The 21,450-nt window shown below is 37.4% G+C and overlaps 1 protein-coding gene across 1 annotated transcript; it reads right to left on the bottom strand.

Moving 5' to 3' along the window:
* Positions 1 to 950: 950 nt before the first annotated feature.
* Positions 951 to 14,275, bottom strand: HSPA13 (heat shock protein family A (Hsp70) member 13). The gene is made up of 5 exons (XM_061134381.1): positions 14,181 to 14,275; positions 11,285 to 11,625; positions 8,373 to 8,586; positions 5,216 to 5,383; positions 951 to 4,302 (listed from the first exon to the last, which is right to left on the bottom strand). Exons 1-5 carry the CDS (start codon positions 14,203 to 14,205, stop codon positions 3,635 to 3,637), a joined length of 1,416 nt encoding a protein of 471 aa, XP_060990364.1. The 5' UTR covers positions 14,206 to 14,275; the 3' UTR covers positions 951 to 3,634.
* Between the last annotated feature and the right edge of the window lie 7,175 nt (positions 14,276 to 21,450).

Genomic DNA, 21,450 nt, shown 5'->3' with positions numbered 1-21,450 from the left:
CTATTTCCTCATATATTTGAATCTCCCAGCAACGGTCGTTAAAGTAACCATGAAAGAATCATAGGAACTAGTGAAAGCCAAATCTGTTTTTAAGGGTCATTTGAAAAGACTATATGAATCGAATGAACTTCTTTAAAAAAAAATATTAATTTTTTTGGTCCAAACAATACTACAAACTTTATTAGAGAACTATAAAGTATTAATTGCCAACCAAAGGATTACAGTTGTTTATTAAGCAGGGTTATTATCTAGTTTTGGCTCCATTAGTCAGAAGCCATGAATTGGTATTCAGAATTCTGGGTATATGTCATTTCTTTACCTTAGAAGAGACAATTCCTGTATCATGAACAGGATACCCAGAATTCCGAATACCAATTCATGGCTTCTGACTATAATGGAGCCAAAACTAATCTAGAAAAACAAACACTATATTGCTTATATGTGGAATCTAGAAAAATGATACAGATGAACTTCTTTTCAAAGCAAATACAGAGACACAGGCCTAGAGAACAAATGTATGATAAGCGGGGAGGAGGGAAGAATTGGAGATCGGGATTGACACATATACACTATTGACAGTATATATAAAATGGATAACTAATGAGAAGCTACTACATAGCACAGGGAAGCCTATTCAGTGCTCTGTGGTGACAAATGGGAAGGGAATCCAAAACAGAGGGGATTTATGTCCACGTATCACTGATTCACTTAGCTGTGCAGCAGAAACAAAACAACTGTGAAGAAACTTTGCTCCAATAAACATTAATTAAAAAATAAACAAGTAGAAAAGTCAGCAATTTCAGGGACATTCAGGATGCAGGGAATTAGGCCATACCTGCTGAGGTCATGCGCCGTAAGCATCAGATCAGCTCTGTTCCCATTTCCTTTCTTACTTACATACCTCAAAAATGTACTCTGGCAGAGTCTCAAATAGAAAATAAAGGACACAGTTTAAAAAACAAACTGCAAAGTGGCATTTATTTACATTAAAATGTAAACCACCTGTATGCACACAAGGTTAAGAGGCACAATGTTATACACAGTATCTATGATCTTCGGAACACGTTATACACAATAGTATCTGCTGATACATCAGTGGTTCCAGTGAAAACACAGGAGGTACCGAACCATTTCTGACACCAAATAAATTATTCATTCACATATTCTAATCATGTAAGACAGTTAATATTTTAAAAGTTATGTACTTCAAAAAACACTAGCAAGATGTACAACCAAAATATAGTTTTATGCAAAATGTCTTCAGATTATTATATATAAATGATCCCTTTCAGAATGCATTTTTACCTTTTAAATAAACTACATTGACTTCAAGACTATTTATACATAGCCTCCTAAATATGATTGAAGACAGACACTATTTTTTTAAAGTGTACTATACTAGAGAATATGCTGAACTATTGTCTCCAAATTCCAACACTGCCATTCTATTTTTCAGACACAAATTTTTTAAATTCCAATTTTAGAGTATGAGATTAGCTGCTCTGTTTTGCAAATCATTTCTTCTAAGAACTGTTAACAGACTGTCCTGAACTATCTCACATATTGGAGAAATTCGAACTTAAAAAAAAAAAATCTTAAAATGCTTTAGTTAAAGCTGGTACTATGTATAGAGATTTTGATAAATTGAACACTTTTCTCTTAAAAGACCTTTGCACAAAGATCTTTTTCAATTTTTAAGTCTAGTAAAAATTTTTATAAAGTTCAAAAGAACACTTGAATATATTTATAATGCAGTGAAGGCTTCCTCTTTGGCATTTCTCCATTCAGTTCTAAAATAAAACATGTGAACAGACATTTTCTATTTTTCTATTTATCTACTACAGACAATTTCTATACACAAAAGTATCTGATTGAAATTGTTTTAACAGCAATTTCACTGCTAAGAAATATTTTCTTTATGATCTACAAAAACACTCAGATTTTACTATGAGAAGCAAAAATGTTTTGATGTTGCTGAAATGAGGTTGCTTTTTTTTTTTTTCCAGTGATTGGAAATTCAACATCCTTCCAAATTCAGCAATGGGTAAAGAGACATATTTTACATTAGCAAAAATGTTGACCAGAGTATAACTTTTGAATATTGAGAAGAAGTAGCCCCTACTAAGGAAAAAGAAAATCTTCAAATAATAGGGGCGTAACAAATAAAACCACTATGTTTTCTTTCTTGGTTCCTGCAGCTTTTCTAAAAGGAAACAAACTAAAACTACCACACTATACCAATGTTACTATAAATACTGATTTGTGGACATTTTTAAACATTGCCTTCTGTGAGATTTCCACATTACTTCCAGTATTCATGAGTTTTTTGTTCTTATCACAAATTAACCTTAAGGTTAAAACAGTCCAAGTCTGATTATTTTTAAATGACGGTAGGAAACAACGAGGATTTTGCAAATGAGTACACTTTTCCTCATTCACAACTAGATATGGGGAAAAATGTCAGTAAAACTGAATCAAATGCAAGCTAAATTCTCAAGGGCTTACTGACAATAAACACTGAAAGAAAACAAAAACATAAAATAAATAAATACTGTACCTAATTACTGCTGTTTATCAATGTCTTGTTGTTTAGTTAAGTTGTGTGTCTGACTCTTTGCAATCCCATTGACTGTAGCCCCAGGCTCCTCTCCATGGGAGTTCCCAGGCAAGAATGCTGGAGAGGGTTGCCATTTCCTTCTCCAGGGGATCTTTCCAAGCCAGGGATTGAACCTGTGTCTCTTGCATTGACAGGCAGATTCTTTACCACTGAGCCACCAGGAAAGCCCCTTATCAACATCTACAAAGGTCTTAAATAACCAAAAAATTATAGTAATAAATACTGTGATATTAACACATTTTTAAAATGCAATTAATAATTCTCTTTTGTTTTCTAACCATGCAGAACCATGGAAATTGAAGCAGAGAATGATAGCAGATTAAAGAAATAAAATATAAATTGGTAATGAAATATTTGAATAAATTTGTAGCTTTTTAGAAAGAAAACAAACTGATTCAATAAATATATTTTAAAAATCTGGAGAATGCAGGTTACATGAATAGGACACATAACAGGACACTGAATTTGTGAAGGTTAACTTTGTCATATAATATGGCTGTTACTGAATATTGTATATGCAGCTTATATAAATAACACTGCTATCTCCCAGTCAATGTAAGTACATGACATTAACACTGTCCTTCAAGTATAGTTCAAATTAAGAATTACATCTGATAACCAAGTAAATTGCCAGCCCCTGCTAATACAATTTAGTAAGAACTGGGAATCATATAATTGGCACTAGGCAATGTTTACAGAATATAGTTTTAAGTGCACATGGATATCTACTTCCAGAATCCAGAAAATACAGTCACCTATGCTCCTACAAAAGAGTTTTACCTCAATTCTATCATTTTAGAAGTACTTGTTGGAATGGGATCTCTCCAAAATCAAGAAGGATCAATCTGGTCACATTCAATCTTAAAACAAAATGTTATGCAAAATTTCATATATATAAACGTTATCTTTCAGGTAAATGTATGAGATATTTTCGAGACTTTATTTGGCTGATGGAGGTGGTCTGATAAAGAGGAAGAGATCATTAGATAAGATCTCAAATAGCCATCCCTCCGTACTTCAGTTGAAGTTGGTCTTCTGTAAATGCTTATTGGGAATTTCTAAAGCACTGACTTGGAGAGGCCAGGAGCCTCCATCAATCCCTGCTTGGATAGCCACCCCCGTCACCACGGCCAGGTCAGGGTCTACAGACGTGTTGGGGTCCTTTCCAAAGAACTCTTGGATGACTTGGCGGATTCGAGGAATACGAGTTGAGCCCCCAACCAAGACCACCTCATCAATCTCAGTTTTCTCCAGGTGGCCTTCTTTCAACACTTGCTGAATGGGTACGAGTATCTTCTGGAAAAGATCTTCATTAAGGGTGTCAAAGAGCTTTCGTGATATTTCTGTTTCAAATAAAACCTGACCTTCTCCATTTTTCTTTTCAGAAAGGTTAGCTCTAAACATGCTGTCCACATGGGGGTCATTTGCTGGGGAAAATTTGTCCTTTGGCAGTTCAGTGTCACTAGTCGGAGGTTCCTTTCTGTCATTTTCCTCCACTGTTAGTAACACTGACATCTGGGCAGTCTCATGAAGTGTCAGGTTTAACTTGACCATTTCTACAGCTTGTCTTAATCGGTGGATTTCCTCTTTCCTAGAGGGTAGGAAGCCATATGTTTGATAGATCTGTTTGTATAAGTACTGAAGCAATCTTTGATTGAAGTCTTGTCCTCCAAGTTTATTGTTTCCTAAGTTAAAAATAAAAAAGTTTATGACTACATATATGTGTTTACATATGCATGTATCTGTGTAGTATGTATGTATAAATGATATTCTGGGAGTGATAAATCCTTATTTAATGTATTATTAAGATTTTATTCATATACAGACTGAAAATAATTGGGCTAAAAGGAGTTTAATTCAAAAGTATACTATTAAAATACAGTGCACATGTGGGTTCAAATGATATAAAAGGAAGTCTCTCAGTGATATCAAATACTTTTTCAGAAAATAAGAAATTGAGAACACAGACTGGGCTTTAAGTAGCAATATAAAGACAAAAAGTGGCATTAGTCTCAAAAGAAAGAAGTGTTTCTTACAATTAAAAAGTACCGTTAAAAAAAAACTCCTTTTTAAATGATTAAGAGCTAAAAAGTAGAAAAAAATAATTTAATAAGGAAGAGTAACATGATATAAATTCCCATCACTGAACTTGCTTCTAAATGGAGTCCAGTTAGACTACCTATAACTTAAGTTCCATAGGCTTAATTCCTTAAACTAAAACAAAAACCTTAAAAAAATTTAGAATGCAAAATACTATTACTAGATTTCCTAAAGATAGCTATTTTGTGAAACAGATTATTAAATGAAATAAACTGACCATCCTTCATTTTAAATGATTTCTTTCCTTTTGTTCCCTTCACGATGGAGGTGAAAACTACTGGCTCAGTGAGCTACAATATTTGACTTACAGCATATCCAGTCATTTTTTGAGACTTAATTTTTTGCTATAAATAAAATAGGTGGTGGCATTAAAATCACAAGTACAGAAGATTACCAAAATGAATGCAAAGAATACTGAAGAGTTGAAAAATGAACACTTTACACATTAGATATGTTAACATGGCTGAATCTCATTAACACTCCCTACATTTTTCTTACCAGACATGGCTCGAGTTAAAAACATTCCTCCTTGTTTATTTAGCAATGACACATCCAGGGTTCCTCCGCCCAAATCTATCACCAACACGTGAAAGACTTCAGCTTTGTGGAGGCCATAGGCCATAGCTGCTGCTGTGGGTTCATTTATTACTCTTAAGATCTTCAGCCCTGTAAAATTGGTTGGAGGGAAGAACAATCATTAAAGGACACGATTAAGGAATTTTTTTTTCACTTAATCCTACAACATATTAGTATCTTCTCCAACATGAACTCCACTGAGTAGTAATAAGAAAGAATACTCACAAGCCAAATAAAAACAATGAAATGGGAAGGACAAATATTGGTTCTTCTAAATGGATATCATTAAAATTATTCTAAAAGACAACTACAGTATGAAGAAATAAAGGCCCAGATTCAGTGAAATACATCATTCTATTCTTTTTAATACTTAATTTTACAAGATCCCTCGGCCTCTTCTAACTTTCATACTTTACTTGGGAAGGGAAACATTAATCATATACTGTAACAAATAGCTATAGAAATAAGCTTATGGTGCTCATCTTTTAAAAATGACTTCTTTTGTAAAAGAACAGGTGACTAGATAGGAAAATGATAAAAAGAAAAATCTTAGAAAATATGCTCTAATAGCTACAATGATATTTTTAAAAAGAACTTAAAATGCAAGACCCTTGAAAGCAACTCTGAAACATACAGCAAAATCTGATTTCAAGGTAATGCTAAACAGTAGATGTGCAGACAAAAGATCAAAATTTCCTTGAACAGAATTCCTGCTTTAAACTAACTGCCACATGTAATGAGTGGCCTTGGAAGTAGTATGACTTTCTATATCAAGAGCCATGAAAACTAGTCAAACTCTGAAGAATTTATTCAGAGACCATAATACCATTCCCCTTAGCTTTCTGACTTCATCACTCACTCGCCTTTGGTCACATTGGTCAACCTGCTATCTTCTAAATTCGCATCTTATGGCTGCTACACTGGCCACTCTCTCTCCTGCAACAAATTTCCTCCATGCACCTGCTTGGCTCACTACCTGGCTTCCTTCAAATCTGCTTAAATATCACTTTCCCACTGAGATCTACCTGACCAGTCTCTTCAAAACCTGCAAGTCCCCCTACTCTCTGATCACCTAGCAAGCCTATTCCCTTATCCTGTCTTTTTTTCCATAACATGTTCAGTTCATCTGCTCAGTTGTGTCCGACTCTTTGCAAACCCATGGACTGCAACACATCAGGCTTCCCTGTCCATTACCAACTCCCAGAGCTTGCTCAAACTCATGTTCATCGAGTTGGTGATGACATCCAACCATCTTGTCCTGTCATCCACTTCTCCTCCCACCTTCAATCTTTCCCAGCATCAGGGTCTTTTCCAATCAGTCAGTTCTTCACATCAGGTGACCAAAGTATTGGAGCTTCAGCTTCAGCATCAGTCCTTCCAATGAATATTCAGGACTGATTTCCTTTATGATTGACTGGTTTGATCTCCTTGTAGTCCAAGGGAGTCTCAAGAGTCTTCTCCAACACCACAGTTCAAAAGCATCAATTCTTCGGTGCTCAGCTTTCTTTATGGTCCAACTCTCACAGCCATACATGACTACTGGAAAAACCATAGCTTTGACTAGATGAACCTTTGCTAGCCAAGTAATGTCTCTGCTTTTTAATATGCTGTCTAGGTTGGTCACAGCCATAGCATGTTACTTTTTTTATTTTAATTGTCATAGAATTACTTTACAATGATGTCTTAATTTCTGCTGAACAACAAAGTAAATCAGCTATATGTATGCATATATCCCCTTCCTTTTAAACCTCTATCCCACCTTCCTCTCCCATAGCATTTTACTTTCTGATACACACTGTATCAAGGCTCTCAACCAGAGATCATTTTCTTCCTCTAAGGACATCTAGCAATGTCCAGAGACATAAAATTATCACTACTTGGTAGAGAGGGTGCTACTGGTTAGCTTCTAGTGAGTACAGGTTAAGGGATGCTGCAAAATGTCCTATGATACATAGGATAGTTCCCCAACAAAGAATTATTCAGGTTAACATGTCAATAATGCTAAGGGTTGTTGTTCAGTTGCCCAGTCGTGTCTGATTCTTTGCGACCCCATGGACTGCAGCACACCAGGCCTCCCTGTCTCTCATCATCTGCTAAACTTTGCCCAAGTTCATATTCATTGCATCCGTGATGTCATCCAGCCATCTCATCCTCTGACACCAAACCTGGAATATTAGGTCCATGAATCAAGGTAAATTGGATGTGGTCAAGCAGGAGATGGTAAGAATAAACATCAACATCTTAGTGAACTAAAATGGACGGGAATGGGCGAACTTAATTCAGATGATCATTGTATCTACTACTGCGGGCAAGAATCCCATAGAAGAAATGGAGTAGCCCTCATAATCAACAAGAGTCCAAAATGCAGACTTGGGTATAACCTCAAAAATGTCAGGATGCTAAAGGTAAGAACACTATAATATATTTATCTTCAATACTGATTTTCGGTTTCCTCCAATAGAATATAAGCTCCTTGAGAAAAAGATGCGAAGAGTTGACTCATTGGAAAAGACCCTGAGGCTGGTAAAGATTGAGGGCAGGAGGAGAAGGGGATGACAGAGGATGAGATGGCTGGATGGCATCATCGACTTGATGGACATGGGTTTGGGTGGACTCCGGGAGTTGGTGAAGGAGAGGGAGGCCTGGCGTGCTGCCGTTCATGGGGTCGCAAAGAGTTGGACACAACTGAGCTACTGAACCGAACTGAGAAAAAGGGTTTACCTGTTTTGTTTACCTAGGCAATCAGTATTTGCTGAATGGTATCAAATAAATTTTCTCCCACCTCAGATTTTTAAAAACACATTGTATTATATTCATCTTCACATTAAAACAAGTTTAGGAGAACAAATTCCTCACTGCTAACGTGTCCATGTTCTTTCTCAGCCTTGGTCATATACCTGATAGGTTGTTGTAAGAATATACATATTTGACATTGCACCATGGAACCTTCTTAATTGTTTACCTACCATATAGTTTGTCTAGGCGCCCAATCAAGTGGTTTGCAAAATAATACACCTCATTACAGATTTTCAGCCTAAGAAAATTATGAGAACAATGCAACTCAGGCAAGTGATATTACCTGCAAGGTTAGCAGCCTGAACTGTTGAATTTCTCTGTTTTAGATCAAATTCTGCTGGTACGGAAATCACAGCATTGGCAACTGGCATTCCCAGATACTCCTCTGCCATCTCTTTCAATTTTAACAGCAGTCTAGAGCCAACGTACTCTGGGGAAACGGTGATGGTTTCATTACTTGTCACAGAAAATTCAACCATTCCATTTTTGTTTAAAACCTGTGAATAAGATTTGCAAAGATAAAAAGACTATATGTAAGTGTGTGTGTACACATCTACATACATATTATACATACACATATACTAACACATATAAATATATATATATATATACACTGAACATGCAATTAAAACTTACCCTGAAAAGGTCATAAAAATTCATTTGTTATCTAGCAAGTGCATGTACAAAGATTAGAGGCTATTAAAAGATATACTTAAAATGATAAAATGAATCCACCCTAGTTTTTAATTAACAGCAGAAAAATAAAATTTACCACTAAGTATGCATTGGAGAAGGAAATGGCAGCCCACTCCAGTATTCTTGCCTGGAGAATCCCAGGGACAGAGGAGCCTGGTGGGCTGCCATCTATGGGGTCGCAGAGTCGGACACGACTGAAGCGACTTAGCAGCAGCAGCAGCAGCATATAACTGGAACATAGAAGATTCTCAATATATATGTCAAATGAAAGAAGAAAATGAATAATGAGATAGAGGGAATTTAGTCACTTAGTCGTGTCTGACTCTCTGCAACCCCATGGACCGTAGACTGCTAAGCTCTGTCCACGGAATTTTCCAGGCAAGGATACTGGAGTGGGTTGCCATTTCCTTCTCCAGGGGATCTTCCTGACCCAGGGATCAAACCTGGATCTCCTGCATTGCAGGTGGATGCTTTACTGTTTGAGCTACTAGGAAACCCCAATAGAGGGAATAACAGTTGATAAATCATGTATGTGACTCAAGACCTTCTCTTTCAAAAAACTAATTTATTTCCAAACATAATAGATAATTCAAAGAATGTACTGGTACATATTAACAAGAATAATTTTCATACTTCACTATTTTTGCTAAGAATCAAATATCACTCACATTCTTATTTCCATGTATTATCCCTGCTAGTGTAGTTGCATATTTGTACATTTTAAAAAATTAGATTAATTCCAGTATGTTCAGAGTAATCATGAAAGAGAAACAACAAAAAAAACCGGATCACTGAGAAACTTAAAAAAAAAAAGAAAAACCCAAATACAAAAAACCTTAAAATAACTTCAGGATCATAAGTAATGTATCCAAAGCTGCAAGTTAGAGGAAAATGTATAGCTTTATACAATTTTATCATTACAAAAAAAAAATTACAAATTAACACAGGGTCTTAACAAAAGACCCTGATGCTGGGAAAGATTGAGGGAAGGAGGAGAAGGGGACGACAGAGGATGAGATGGTTGGATGGCATCACCGACTCAATGAACATGAGTTTGGGTAAACTCCGGGAGTTGGTAATGGACAGGGAGGCCTGGCGTGCTGCCGTTCATGGGGTCCCAAAGAGTTGGACACGACTGAATGACTGAAATGAACTGAACTTAATAAAAAATTAAAAGAAAAGCAAAGATACAAACCAAATACATACCTGGAGAAATTTTTTCCTCCTCTGAGAAATGAATAAAAATTTCAGAGCTTTTATGTATGGGTTATTCAATAAGCAGCACTGATACAATTATCTAATTTCAAAACTATTAGAATCCTATTTCATAATGTACCAAAAAAAAAAAAAAATTTACATAAATATCTAAATATTTAAGAGAAAAAGCCCAGCAAAACTCAAGCCTACAAATACTTATATAAAAGCATTAGAAAAAAAAATACAAGTGGATAGGATAGGAAAGGCTGTTTTAAATAGCATAAGACTTTAAAAACATTTTCAAGGAATTAATGAGATGATTTTACCACAAAAAAAATCTAACACTCTTGACAGTTAAAAAACAAAATTATACATCAGTTAGTTAAAAAAAAGGGGGGATACTTAAATGCCACAAATGTATTTTTATAGTCATTCAAAAAAGATAAACATTCCAAAAGAAAATAGGACAAAGGGTGAGAAAAGGATCACCGAAGAAAAATGCAAAATAAACTGATTTTAAAGTCTGACTTCACTAGAAATCACAGGAATGCAAATTACTACCAGATACCATTTTTTACTTATCTATTGGCAAAGACTGAAAAATAATAACTACTGAAGATATAGGCAGTCTGAAAAATAGATAAGAGCATGTAAACTTTTCAGTGCCCAAAGTTGGCAATACAAATCAGAAGCCTTAAAAACATACAACCATTTGGCCTATCAAATTTAGGAAATTATCAAACAAGTGTAAAAATACACATGTACAAACAACAATGATATTCACTGAAGCTCCAATGATAGTGGAAAACTAGGGAAAAAATAAAACATACAGAGACTGGACAATTAAATGGTGGAACAGTTGTTCCACACAACCATGAAAAATAATGATGTAAAACTATATTTATAATATATTGATGAGTTTCAAAGAAGTCAAAACACAGCATGCCTAGTATGATCTCTTTTTCTATATACAAATATGTATACACACACACACACAAAGAGAGTATCTATTTATCCATCCATCTATAGGTACATGTGACTTCATTAGCCACCTGCTACAATAAAAGACCAGTGCACTGTGAGGACGGCAGAGTGAGAAGACGGTAGTGTCCTAAGTCCTCAATAGTGTTGTGGGACCAATGAATTAACCAACCCAGAAGCTGCTGTGGGATTGCTTGTTGTATGAGATAATATAACTTCCACACAAACTGAGTCCATTGAAATATAAAGTTTTGTAACTTGAAGCCAAAGAACCAATTGAAACAGTGTGCTGAACTAAAAATGCATTTCAGCTTAACTCACCTTAAATGGGTATCTCCCAATTTCAGCCTCCAGTTCTTCGGGTGTAAAAACTTTGCCTATGAATCTTTTAGCATCATATATTGTGTTCTGAGGATTCGAATCTGCAAGCTCTAAGCTTTCATACCCCACATAAACATCGTCATCAGTGAAGGATACCATGCTGGGTATGCTGATATGACCATTTTCATCTGGAATGACCTTTACTTTTCCTGTGCCAGGAAAAAACACCCCGACTGAACAATAGGTAGTGCCAAGGTCAATTCCAATCACTTTAGGAGTAGGCAATGGTAAATACTGTTGTGCCAAATAGCCAGCCAACAGGAGAGTCAAAACAGCTGATCCTGAAATACAGGCAAATTAAATGTTATGTCTTATCAAACTAGTACAATTTGATAAATTACAACATTAAAATCACTCTTCAATACTAGACTAAAAAGTCTCAACATTTTTTTCTTTTATACTCATGACAATATTTCACAAACATCATGTTTTTCACAATTTAAACTGACTATAATACCATTAAAATGGAGTAACAAAAACAAACAAAAAAACCCTGTTAGTGTACTTAACTTATGGATGAGTAAAGGACTGAAAAAGAAACATTTCAGTAATACTTGTACTAATATTGACAGGAAAAGTCATTTATCCAAAGCAAAAAGTCAGATTGTAACCCAGTTCAGTTCAGTCTCTCAGTCGTGTCCGACTTTGCGACCCCATGAACCGCAGCTTGCCAGGCCTCCCTGTCCATCACCAACTGCTGGAGTCTACACAAACCCATGTCCATTGAGTTGGTGATGCCATCTAACCATCTCATCCTCTGTCGTCCCCTTCTCCTCCTGCCCTCAAATCTTTCCCAGCATCAGGATCTTTTCAAATGAGTCAGCTCTTCGCATCAGGTGGCAAACGCACTGGAGTTTCAGCTTTAACATCAGTCCTTCCAATGAACACCCAGGACCTATCTCCTTTAGGATGGACTGGTTGGATCTCCTTGCAGTCCAAGGGACTCTCCTCCAACACCACAGTTCAAAAGCATCAATTCTTCAGCGCTCAGCTTTCTTTATAGTCCAGTTCTCACATCCATACATGACTACTGGAAAAACCACAGCCTTGACTAGACGGACCTTTGTTGACAAAGTAATGTCTCTGCTTTTTACTATGCTGTCTAGGTTGGGCATAACTTTCCTTCAGTAACTTTTAATTTCATGGCTGCAATCACCATCTACAGTGATTTTGGAGCCCAAAAAATAAAGTCAGCCACTGTTTCCACAGTTTCCCCATCTATTTGCCATGAAGTGATGGGACCAGATGCCGTGATCTTAGATTTCTGAATGTTGAGCTTTAAGCCAACTTCTTCACTCTCCTCCTTCACTTTCATCAAGAGGCTCTTTAGTTCTTCTTCACTGTCATCTCCATATCTGAAGTTACTGATATTTCTCTCAGCAATCTTGATTCCAGCTTGTGCTTCCTCCAGCCCAGCGTTTCTCATGATGTACTCTGCATATAAGTTAAATAAGCAGGTTGACAATATACAGCCTTGATGTATACTTGTTTTCCTATTTGGAACCAGTCTGTTGTTCCATGTCCAGTTCTAACTGTTGCTTCCTGACCTGAGTACAGGTTTCTTGAGAGGCAGGTCAGGTGGTCTGGTATTCCCATCTCCTTCAGAATTTTCCACAGTTTGATATTTAGATTTTATAGTTTTATAATTAGCTTTAGATATCAATACTGAAACAAAATTCTATTATTAAAATTTCCACACCAGAAGCCCTGATATTGTAAGGCTAAAACTCTTTATCTCCCCTCTCCTTTTTCCTTTCAAAAGTATTAAATGGATAAGCTGGATCAAAGTAGTTTTGGAAGTTGCTTAGGTATTAAACTGTCACTTCATAACAGAACACACTTAACCTTTTCGGTATTAAATATGAATGAAGGATATTTTGCAGCGGTGATATTAGAGGAGAAGTGTATAACTTGATGGTAACATAAATGGAAACTCTTTTTTGAAATTAGGTTTTAGCCACCTTGAATCCCCCGTACAAATGGTTCCCAGCCAACAGAAGCTGGCCAATAAATGTTAACTGATGAAAGAAAACAAATATGTACAAATGTTACACTGCCTGTAAACGTAAGTGAAGGAGAAAGAAGCCATTTCGAATTTATAGTTAATCTGTTACTTGGTTTCAGAAGGCTGTGTTATACACCTGTGTCCACCCAGGTTACATACAACTCAAAATGCCAATCTAAAGGAGTCTCTTTTACTAACTGTTAGCTTAGTAACAATTAATTACTCAATAAAAAACAATAACAAAATCCTCATCAAAACGTAATGAAATAAAATCAACTGCCAATCCCACCTTCCACTCGCTCTTACAGACTCATTTCCAGAAACATTTTATCACCTTCTCGTCTGGAGAGGGTAATACCTACCCGTATTGGTGGAAACATTGGACTACACATTAAAGAGCCCTGGATCTCTCAAAATCCAGCATCCCACGAGCCTACAGGTCGGGATGCTGCTAGTGCTCCTCCCCCTTCCTTCACAAAGGGGTCTCGGGGATGCATATTCTAGAGGCCTCTCAAAGACCCCGATTCAACCAACGATTCAAAAATCGACATTCCTTGGATAAGAACACTTCCTGAGGTCCAACATCCTTGAAATGTACGCAGACGGTCGCCGTAGGCCCTACTGGGGCTTACAGCGGCCGCGGCATTCCTAAAAGCGACCCCCAACCCGGCGTCGGTTAACAGCCCCAAACCGCCTCAAAGTCACCTTTCTGACGCCTTTCCCGCCACGCTAGCAGGATCGAGCAGGTGCAATAACGACCCCGACCCACCCCTACTTCCCTCAATCGTTCCACTGCCCGCGAGAGCGTAAGGAACCCTCCTAGTTACTAACCTAAGATCGTCATCTCTCCGGCCATCACAGTCCCGCCGAAGAGGCTTGCGATGACTGTACCATACGTGAGGCACCGCCCCCAAGCCGCCTGGCAGACCCGCGCTCCTCTGGGAAATGTAGTCCTATTGCTCTGACTCGGCCAGAGAAACTACTAGAAAGGACTTCATTTCCCGTGAGGAGACGGGGATTAGGGCCCCCATTCAACCGCTGCCAGTAACGCCTGAGCCGCCCTCCCACGCACGGGCTACGGAGCCAATTAGGCTGGGATGGCGGAGTACTAAGAAGAGGGACTGGAGTTTCTAAGCAAACATGAGGTAAAAACAGGCCATCTCTTTAGCACCGCCCCGCCGCTCTGCATTCTGGGAGGTGTAGTTCCTCCCTCTCCCCGTTCGCCTACGGGAGAGTGAGGACTATTAGGTTATGGCGTTTTGGGGTGATGTCCTTAACCAGGTCCAGGTTTCAGCGTTTGTTATTTCGTTCTTACTACCTTTTGAAGCGTGCTTTTTTGCCTGGGATCTAGATTCCAGATGCGGGTTCTTAAATGTCCCCCATTCCCTGCCCACAGTATTCTTTAGAAGAGACTTTGTCACAGCTCAGGCCTAGAGGGTGACTGGGAGGGCTACCTTGGAACTCGGAAAAGAACCTGACTCCTCTGCTTTTCTTTTGGGAAAAAAATGTATTCGAGCAGTCTTCAGTCAGTGCGATTTATCCAAAGGAGCAGGGACGTGTTTTCTCTATTGCTAAAACTGAGGGCCGTTAAAAGTAAAAATGTAAACAAGATACCTTAACGTTCTCTTGAGTTAAGTCATAAGTGGCAGGAATTGTTCCCTTATACAAATCCCATAACGTGCCACGGCCATTTAGGCCCCTTGTGAAGTGTTTTTCTGATTCTAGTCTTCAGCAAACCCCATTTTTCTCCCTTCTTTGTCACTGCTTGTACATAATGGCTCCTTCGGAGAGTGTTTTGTCTGTTACTAATGTTAACATTCATCAGAACTGTGATCCTGGAGAACTGAACTCTATTTCCTCTCCTTAGATGTAAGTCAGACAATCCGTGTTGACAGCAGGTCAACCTACTAGGAGAATAATTGACCAATGACTTTCTAACTAGCTTTCTAACCGATTTAAAAGTGTATGTGAAAATGTTGATGGGTATTGAATATGTTATGGTTAATGGGGATTTATTATAATGTTCTCTTCACTTAGGTGGTATTTTAAAAATCTTTCATAATGTAAAGAATAAAAAGTATGTGTACTTTTAGTGAGTAGTATTCACTACCATTTCCTTACGAAGAATGCATAATTCAAGCAATCCATGAATATTATTAAGTACAATGATCGTCTTCACACTTATTGAGCACGATGTTAGCCATTGGTAACAACCAGGAGAGACAGAAGGTAGATGCGTAAATGTAGTTTTCTATGGTATATAACATAATTATGATATGGCCATAGGGCATAAACAGTATTGAATAAAGGCTGTATAATTTTATCTAGAAGAGAAGACTTAGTGGAAGATAATGTCTAACAGTACTTTGAAGAGTGAAAGCGGCTGGGAGATAGGTTGATGGGATAATAAGAAGCAGTTGGTTGGAGGTGTTTCAGGATGAGGGAACTGAATCACCAAGAGTGTAGAAGCAGAAGGCAGTCTCACAGATCAGAGCTGTGCCGCGTGCTTCGTCGCTCAGTCGTGTCCGACAGTTTGCGACCCCATGGACTGTAGCCCGCCAGGCTCCTCTGTCCATGGGACTCTCCAGGCAAGAATACTGGAGTGGGTTGCCATTTCCTTCTCCAGGGGATCTTCCCAACCCAGAGATGGAACCCGGGTCTCCCAAATTGCAGGTGGATTCTTTACTGTCCGAGCCCCCAGGGAAGCCCTAGATCAGAGCCGCTGGATCATAAAGCATGAGGTGGAAGTTTGAGAGACAGGACAAGAGATTAGACCAAATCAGGAGGATTAATTAATTGCGGCAGGCATTGGTCATTGCCGTTCTCCCTGCGACACACCCTTGCTAATAGGAACTATCCAGTGAAACTAACCTGGTTGATTCTCAGGGTTATAGTAATGTTATTAATAATAGAAAATACCAGAGTTGGAGAGTAAAGATGAGGGCAGGAATATGGAAAGAAGTGTGGATATACTGATTTCTTCATTTTTCCTGCTGCTGCTGCTGCTGCTGCTTGCTAAGTCGCTTCAGTCGTGTCCGACTCTGTGCGGACCCCATAGACGGCAGCCCACCAGACTCCCCCGTCCCTGGGATTCTCCAGGCAAGAACACTGGGTGGGTTACCATTTCCTTCTCCAATGCATGACAATGAAAAGTGAAAGTGAAGTCGCTCAGTCGTGTTCGACTCTTGACTCTTAGGGACCACATGGACTGCAGCCTACCAGGCTCCTCTGTCCATGGGATTTTCCAGGCAAGAGTACTGGAGTGGGGTGCCATTGCCTTCTCTGTCATTTTTCCTAGCAGGGAGTTAATAGGTATTGTTTAGAATGGAGAATTTAAGAAATAGAAGTGTAAATAGATCGTATAAGTTTAGGAAGTCAACTTCCTGAGAGACCAAAAAATGGTAAAATTTATAAAAAATAGGCTATTAAGAATAAGTGAGATAAAAATATACATTCTTTCAGTTTTTCATAAAGGAGTGTCAATATATATCAAAGTTAAACTTTTAAAATCCATATAGTAAAAATATATCAACAAAAGAAGCAGCAAAACCAAAAAATATGGCAAATTTAAGATCAGTTTCTATTATATTTATAAATGTAAATGAGATAGACTAAAAACGTCCAGATTGTCAGATTGTAAGTTTTTTAGCAAATGCAGTTGTCACTATTATTAGAGATTTTAAGTGAATAACCAAATGAAGTTCATACCTTGAAAATATCCTAGAGGGCAATGTGGACCTACCCCTTTATTTATAGAGAAAAATAAAAGGCCAAGCTAAGGCAAGAAAATTATGCTCTCAATTCGTGTTTGTTCTCTTAATAAATTAAACCCACTTTTAATATAATGATTAGAGGTGGGTACTATTTAAAAATACTAGGTAGAGTGAAAATTGTTTATATATCCCAATAATTCACATTATTACTTCATGAATGTGCAATTAGGAAAATCATTGCCAAATAATAAACTCGTACAACACATCAATGTAATTCAAAAGACAAATATCCCTTGTTGTTGTTTAATCCATACTTATTTCTCTCTCCTCATCTATTAAAAAAAAATTCGTTGAGTGGAAAATCGATCCAGTTCTCTGCACATTTATTAAAAGAATAAGTGTATTGAAATTACAACTTAGTGTACATAACATTGTTAGATTGTATGAAACACTATAATATTTGAGTATAAAAGATTAGTCCTATGTTAAAAGTAGGCTGTTAACAGGACAAGTCTCATTTAATGAACCAGAGTATGCATATCTTTTTTTCCTTGTGCTATAGTGTTATGGTTCCATTTATTTCTATCTTCTGGGGACTAAAAATTTATTACATGAAGGCTTTTCATGTAGAGATATTGGTAAAGAATAAATTTGGTTTGTAACTATTAATAAAAAGCTGCTGCAATGTTTTTGTTTCTAAGAATCTAATTATTATACTTCATGAGTTTTGAAGGATAAATATATTTCCTACTGAGTCTTAAAATATCACATATATGGGATATTGGCTCTAAGTTTTAAATGAATTTAAGTGGAAATATATGTTACATATGTCTGTAATGAGTAATATATTGCCTTTTAAAAATATATTTCTGAGCAAAGCAAAGCATAACAAAAACTTAAAGGCATAAGAACACATTAATACTTCTCACATGATCAGAAATATATTCCAAACAATAAATCAGTTCAAGACTTAGAATTATTACCAGTAAAACTGAGAATGGAACAAGCGTACCCATTACCTGTTGTAGAGCATTGCTCTGGCGTTAACAGCTAGTGCAAGAAAATAAAGTAGAGATATAAGTTGGGAGAAGAAAATAAGCAACTTTCTGATTATTTTCTAATTATGTAGCTATTGTATTAATTTAGACATTCTAACAAAATATCATAGACTGACTAACTCAAAATAATTTATTTCTCACAGTTCTGGAGACTGGGAAGTCCAAGATCAAGGCACTGGCAGATTTGATGTCTGGAAAGAGCCTGATTTCTGGTTCATAGACAGTTGTCCTGTCTTAACACAGAGAGGAAGGGATACGGGAACTCTCTACAGTCTCTTTTAAAGGGTATTAAGGCTTCCCTGATAGCTTAGTTGGTAAAGAATCCACCTGCAATGCAGGAGACCCCAGTTCAATTCCTGGGTGGAGAATATCCCCTGGATAAGGGCTAGGCTACCCACTGAAGTATACATGGGCTTCCCTTGTGGCTCAGCTGGCAAAGAATCTGCCTGCAATGTGGGAGACCTGGGTTCAATCCCTGGGTTGGGAAGATACCCTGGAGAAGGGAAAGGATATCCACTCCAGTATTCTGGCCTAGCGAATTCCATGGTCACAAAAAGTAGGACACAACTGAGCAACTTTCACTTTCACTTTTCACTTTCAACCCCACTCCAAAGGATTCTAGCCTCAAGATTTAATCACCTCCTAAAGTCCCACCTCATAATACCATCACACTGGGGTTTAGTTTCTATAGTTGAATGGGGGGGGGGGGGGGCGGTGCACAAACACAAACATTCAGTTTATAGCAATTATATACATGGAAAAATGTAGGTGGGTCCCTTTAATAATATTGCACACAAATACTTTTCCTATTTGCAAACAATAGCCAGTTAGAAAAATATGACAGGAAAGATCCCAGTTAGAGTAGAAACAAAAAAAAGATAAAATCCTTAGAATTAAATTTAAAAATAAACTTTCAAATTTCCCTAAGATTAAAACAGTGTATTTAAGTGAATGAAAAGACAGTACCTTCTTGGAGAGGAAAACTCAATAAGTTTATGATAGAAAATTTTAAACAAACATAAATTGATTATCATGTACCTCATCCCAGGTCATACTAGTGGTGAAGAATCCACTTGCCAATGTAGGAGACACAAGACATGTGAATTCGATCCCTGAGTTGGGCAGATCCACTGGAGAAGGAAGTGGCAACTCACTCCAGTATTCTTGCCTGGAAAATCTCATGGACAGAGGAGCCTGGTGGGCTATGGTGATGGGATCACAAAGAGTCAGACACAACTGAGACACACACATACCTCATCCAGTTTCAATAATTATCAAGTAGTGACTAAGCATGTTTCATATCTATTTCCACTCATTTCCCATCTCATATTAGTTAGGATATAGGAGCATATAGGAGATAGATACATCATTTTATCTTTAAAAATTTCAGTGCTCCTCTGTCCGTGGAATTCTGCAGGCAAGAATACTGGAGTGGTTAGCTATTCCCTTCCCCAGGGAATCTTCCCATCCTAGGAACTGAACACTGGACTCCTGCATTGCAGGCAGATTCTTTACTGTCTGAGCTACCAGGGAAGCCCTAGTATTTCAATGTGTCTTTAAAAATTGATAATTCTCAAATATACACAAAATAATGTCATTTTTGTTGTTTAGTCGCTATGTTGTGTCCAACTCTTCGTGACCCCAAGGACTACCGCCCACCAGGCTACTCTGTCCATGGGATTTCCCAAACAAGAATACTAACACTGGAGTGGGTTGCCATTTCCTTCTCCAAGGGGTCTTCCCAACCCAGGAATCAAACCCATGTCTCCTGCATTGGCAGGAGAATTCTTTACCACTGAGCCATGAGGGTACCTGAATATTAAAATAATTCTCCACTATTAAGAATATAATTAGTACTCAGGGCAGCCTCTTCAAAATTCATACTTGAGTGTTTCTAGCACAACCCTAGTAGGCTTTCCTTGTTTCCTTGCTATTTGCTCTGAAAAGGTGCCTCAGGATCACCTTATTCATTTTTTTCCCCATACTAATTATTAGTCATACCTCCATACCTTTTGCTTGAATTTGATAGAGACATAACTTGTGTGCTAGGGGACTATTACTTAAAGATGCCAGTTCTTATATTTTTAATTTCAATGAAATATCAAATACAATGCTAGATGGATATTTTATGACTTGACAAAGTGAAGTTGAAATCATTTGGAATATAAGAATCATTAATATGAAATCATTTGAAATTTGAAATCATTTGGAATATAAGAATAAGAATTTAATGAGAAAATAACCTTTCAACATGTTAAAACAAATGACAAATCTACAAAAATCAAAACAAATTTGTACTACAGAGGAAATAGAAAATAGAACAAAGATGAAAGAGGCATTTCCTTTAAAATGAGGGGAAAGGGAGAGATGGATTATACATTAAGTTTTATTGGAACAATTGGTTATTTATGTCATTAACCATAGAGAGAGATTTAACATCAAGATAAACTGGAATTGGATGAAAGATTTAATTCAAAAAGTAGAGGTAATTTTTTTTCAATAAGTTGTGGTTGGAAGAGATATTTCAAATTAAAAGTTAAAACTCGGTAATTGTAAAGCAAAACTAAAATGACAAAAAAAAGCAAAATTTGATTTAGAGAATATAAAATTATTCATGTATAAATATCAATTCAGTTCAGTTGCCCAGTCATGTTTAACTTTTTGCGACCCTGTGCAAAGAGCCAGGCTTCCCTGTCCATCACCAACTCCCGGAGCTTGCTCAAACTCATTTCCATGGAGTCAGCGATGCCATCCAACCATCTTATCCTCTGTCATCCCCTTCTCTTCCTGCCTTCAATCTTTCCCAGCATCAGGGTCTTTACCAATGAGTCAGTCCTTCGCATCAGGTGGCCAAAGTATTGGAGTTTCAGCTTCAGCATCAGTCCTTCCAATGAACACCCAGGACTGATTTCCTTTAGGACTGGCTGGTTTGATTTCCTTGCAGTCCAAGGGACTCTCAAGAGTCTTCTCCAACACCACAGTTCAAGAGCATCAAGTCTTTGGTGTTCGGCTTTCTTTATAGTCCACCTCTCACATCCATACATGACTACTGGAAAGACCATAGCTTTGACTAGGTGGACCTTTGTCAGCAAAGTAATGTCTCTGCCTTTTAATAAGCTGTCTAGTTTTGTCAGAGCTTTTCCTCCAAGGAGAAAGCATCTTTTAATTTCATGACTGCAATTACCATCTGCAGTGATTTTGGAGCCAAAAAAAAAACAAAAACAAAAAACTGTCACTGTTTCTACTGTTTCCCCATCTGTTTGCCATGAAGTGATGGGACCAGATGCCATGATCATTGTTTTCTGAATGTTGAGCTTTAAGCCAACTTTT

This window comes from Dama dama, chromosome 31 (genome assembly GCF_033118175.1).
Source record: "Dama dama isolate Ldn47 chromosome 31, ASM3311817v1, whole genome shotgun sequence".
NCBI lineage: Eukaryota > Metazoa > Chordata > Mammalia > Artiodactyla > Cervidae > Dama > Dama dama.
The sequence above is the reverse complement of the archived record's forward strand: the minus strand, read 5'-3'. Positions and strand labels throughout refer to the sequence as shown.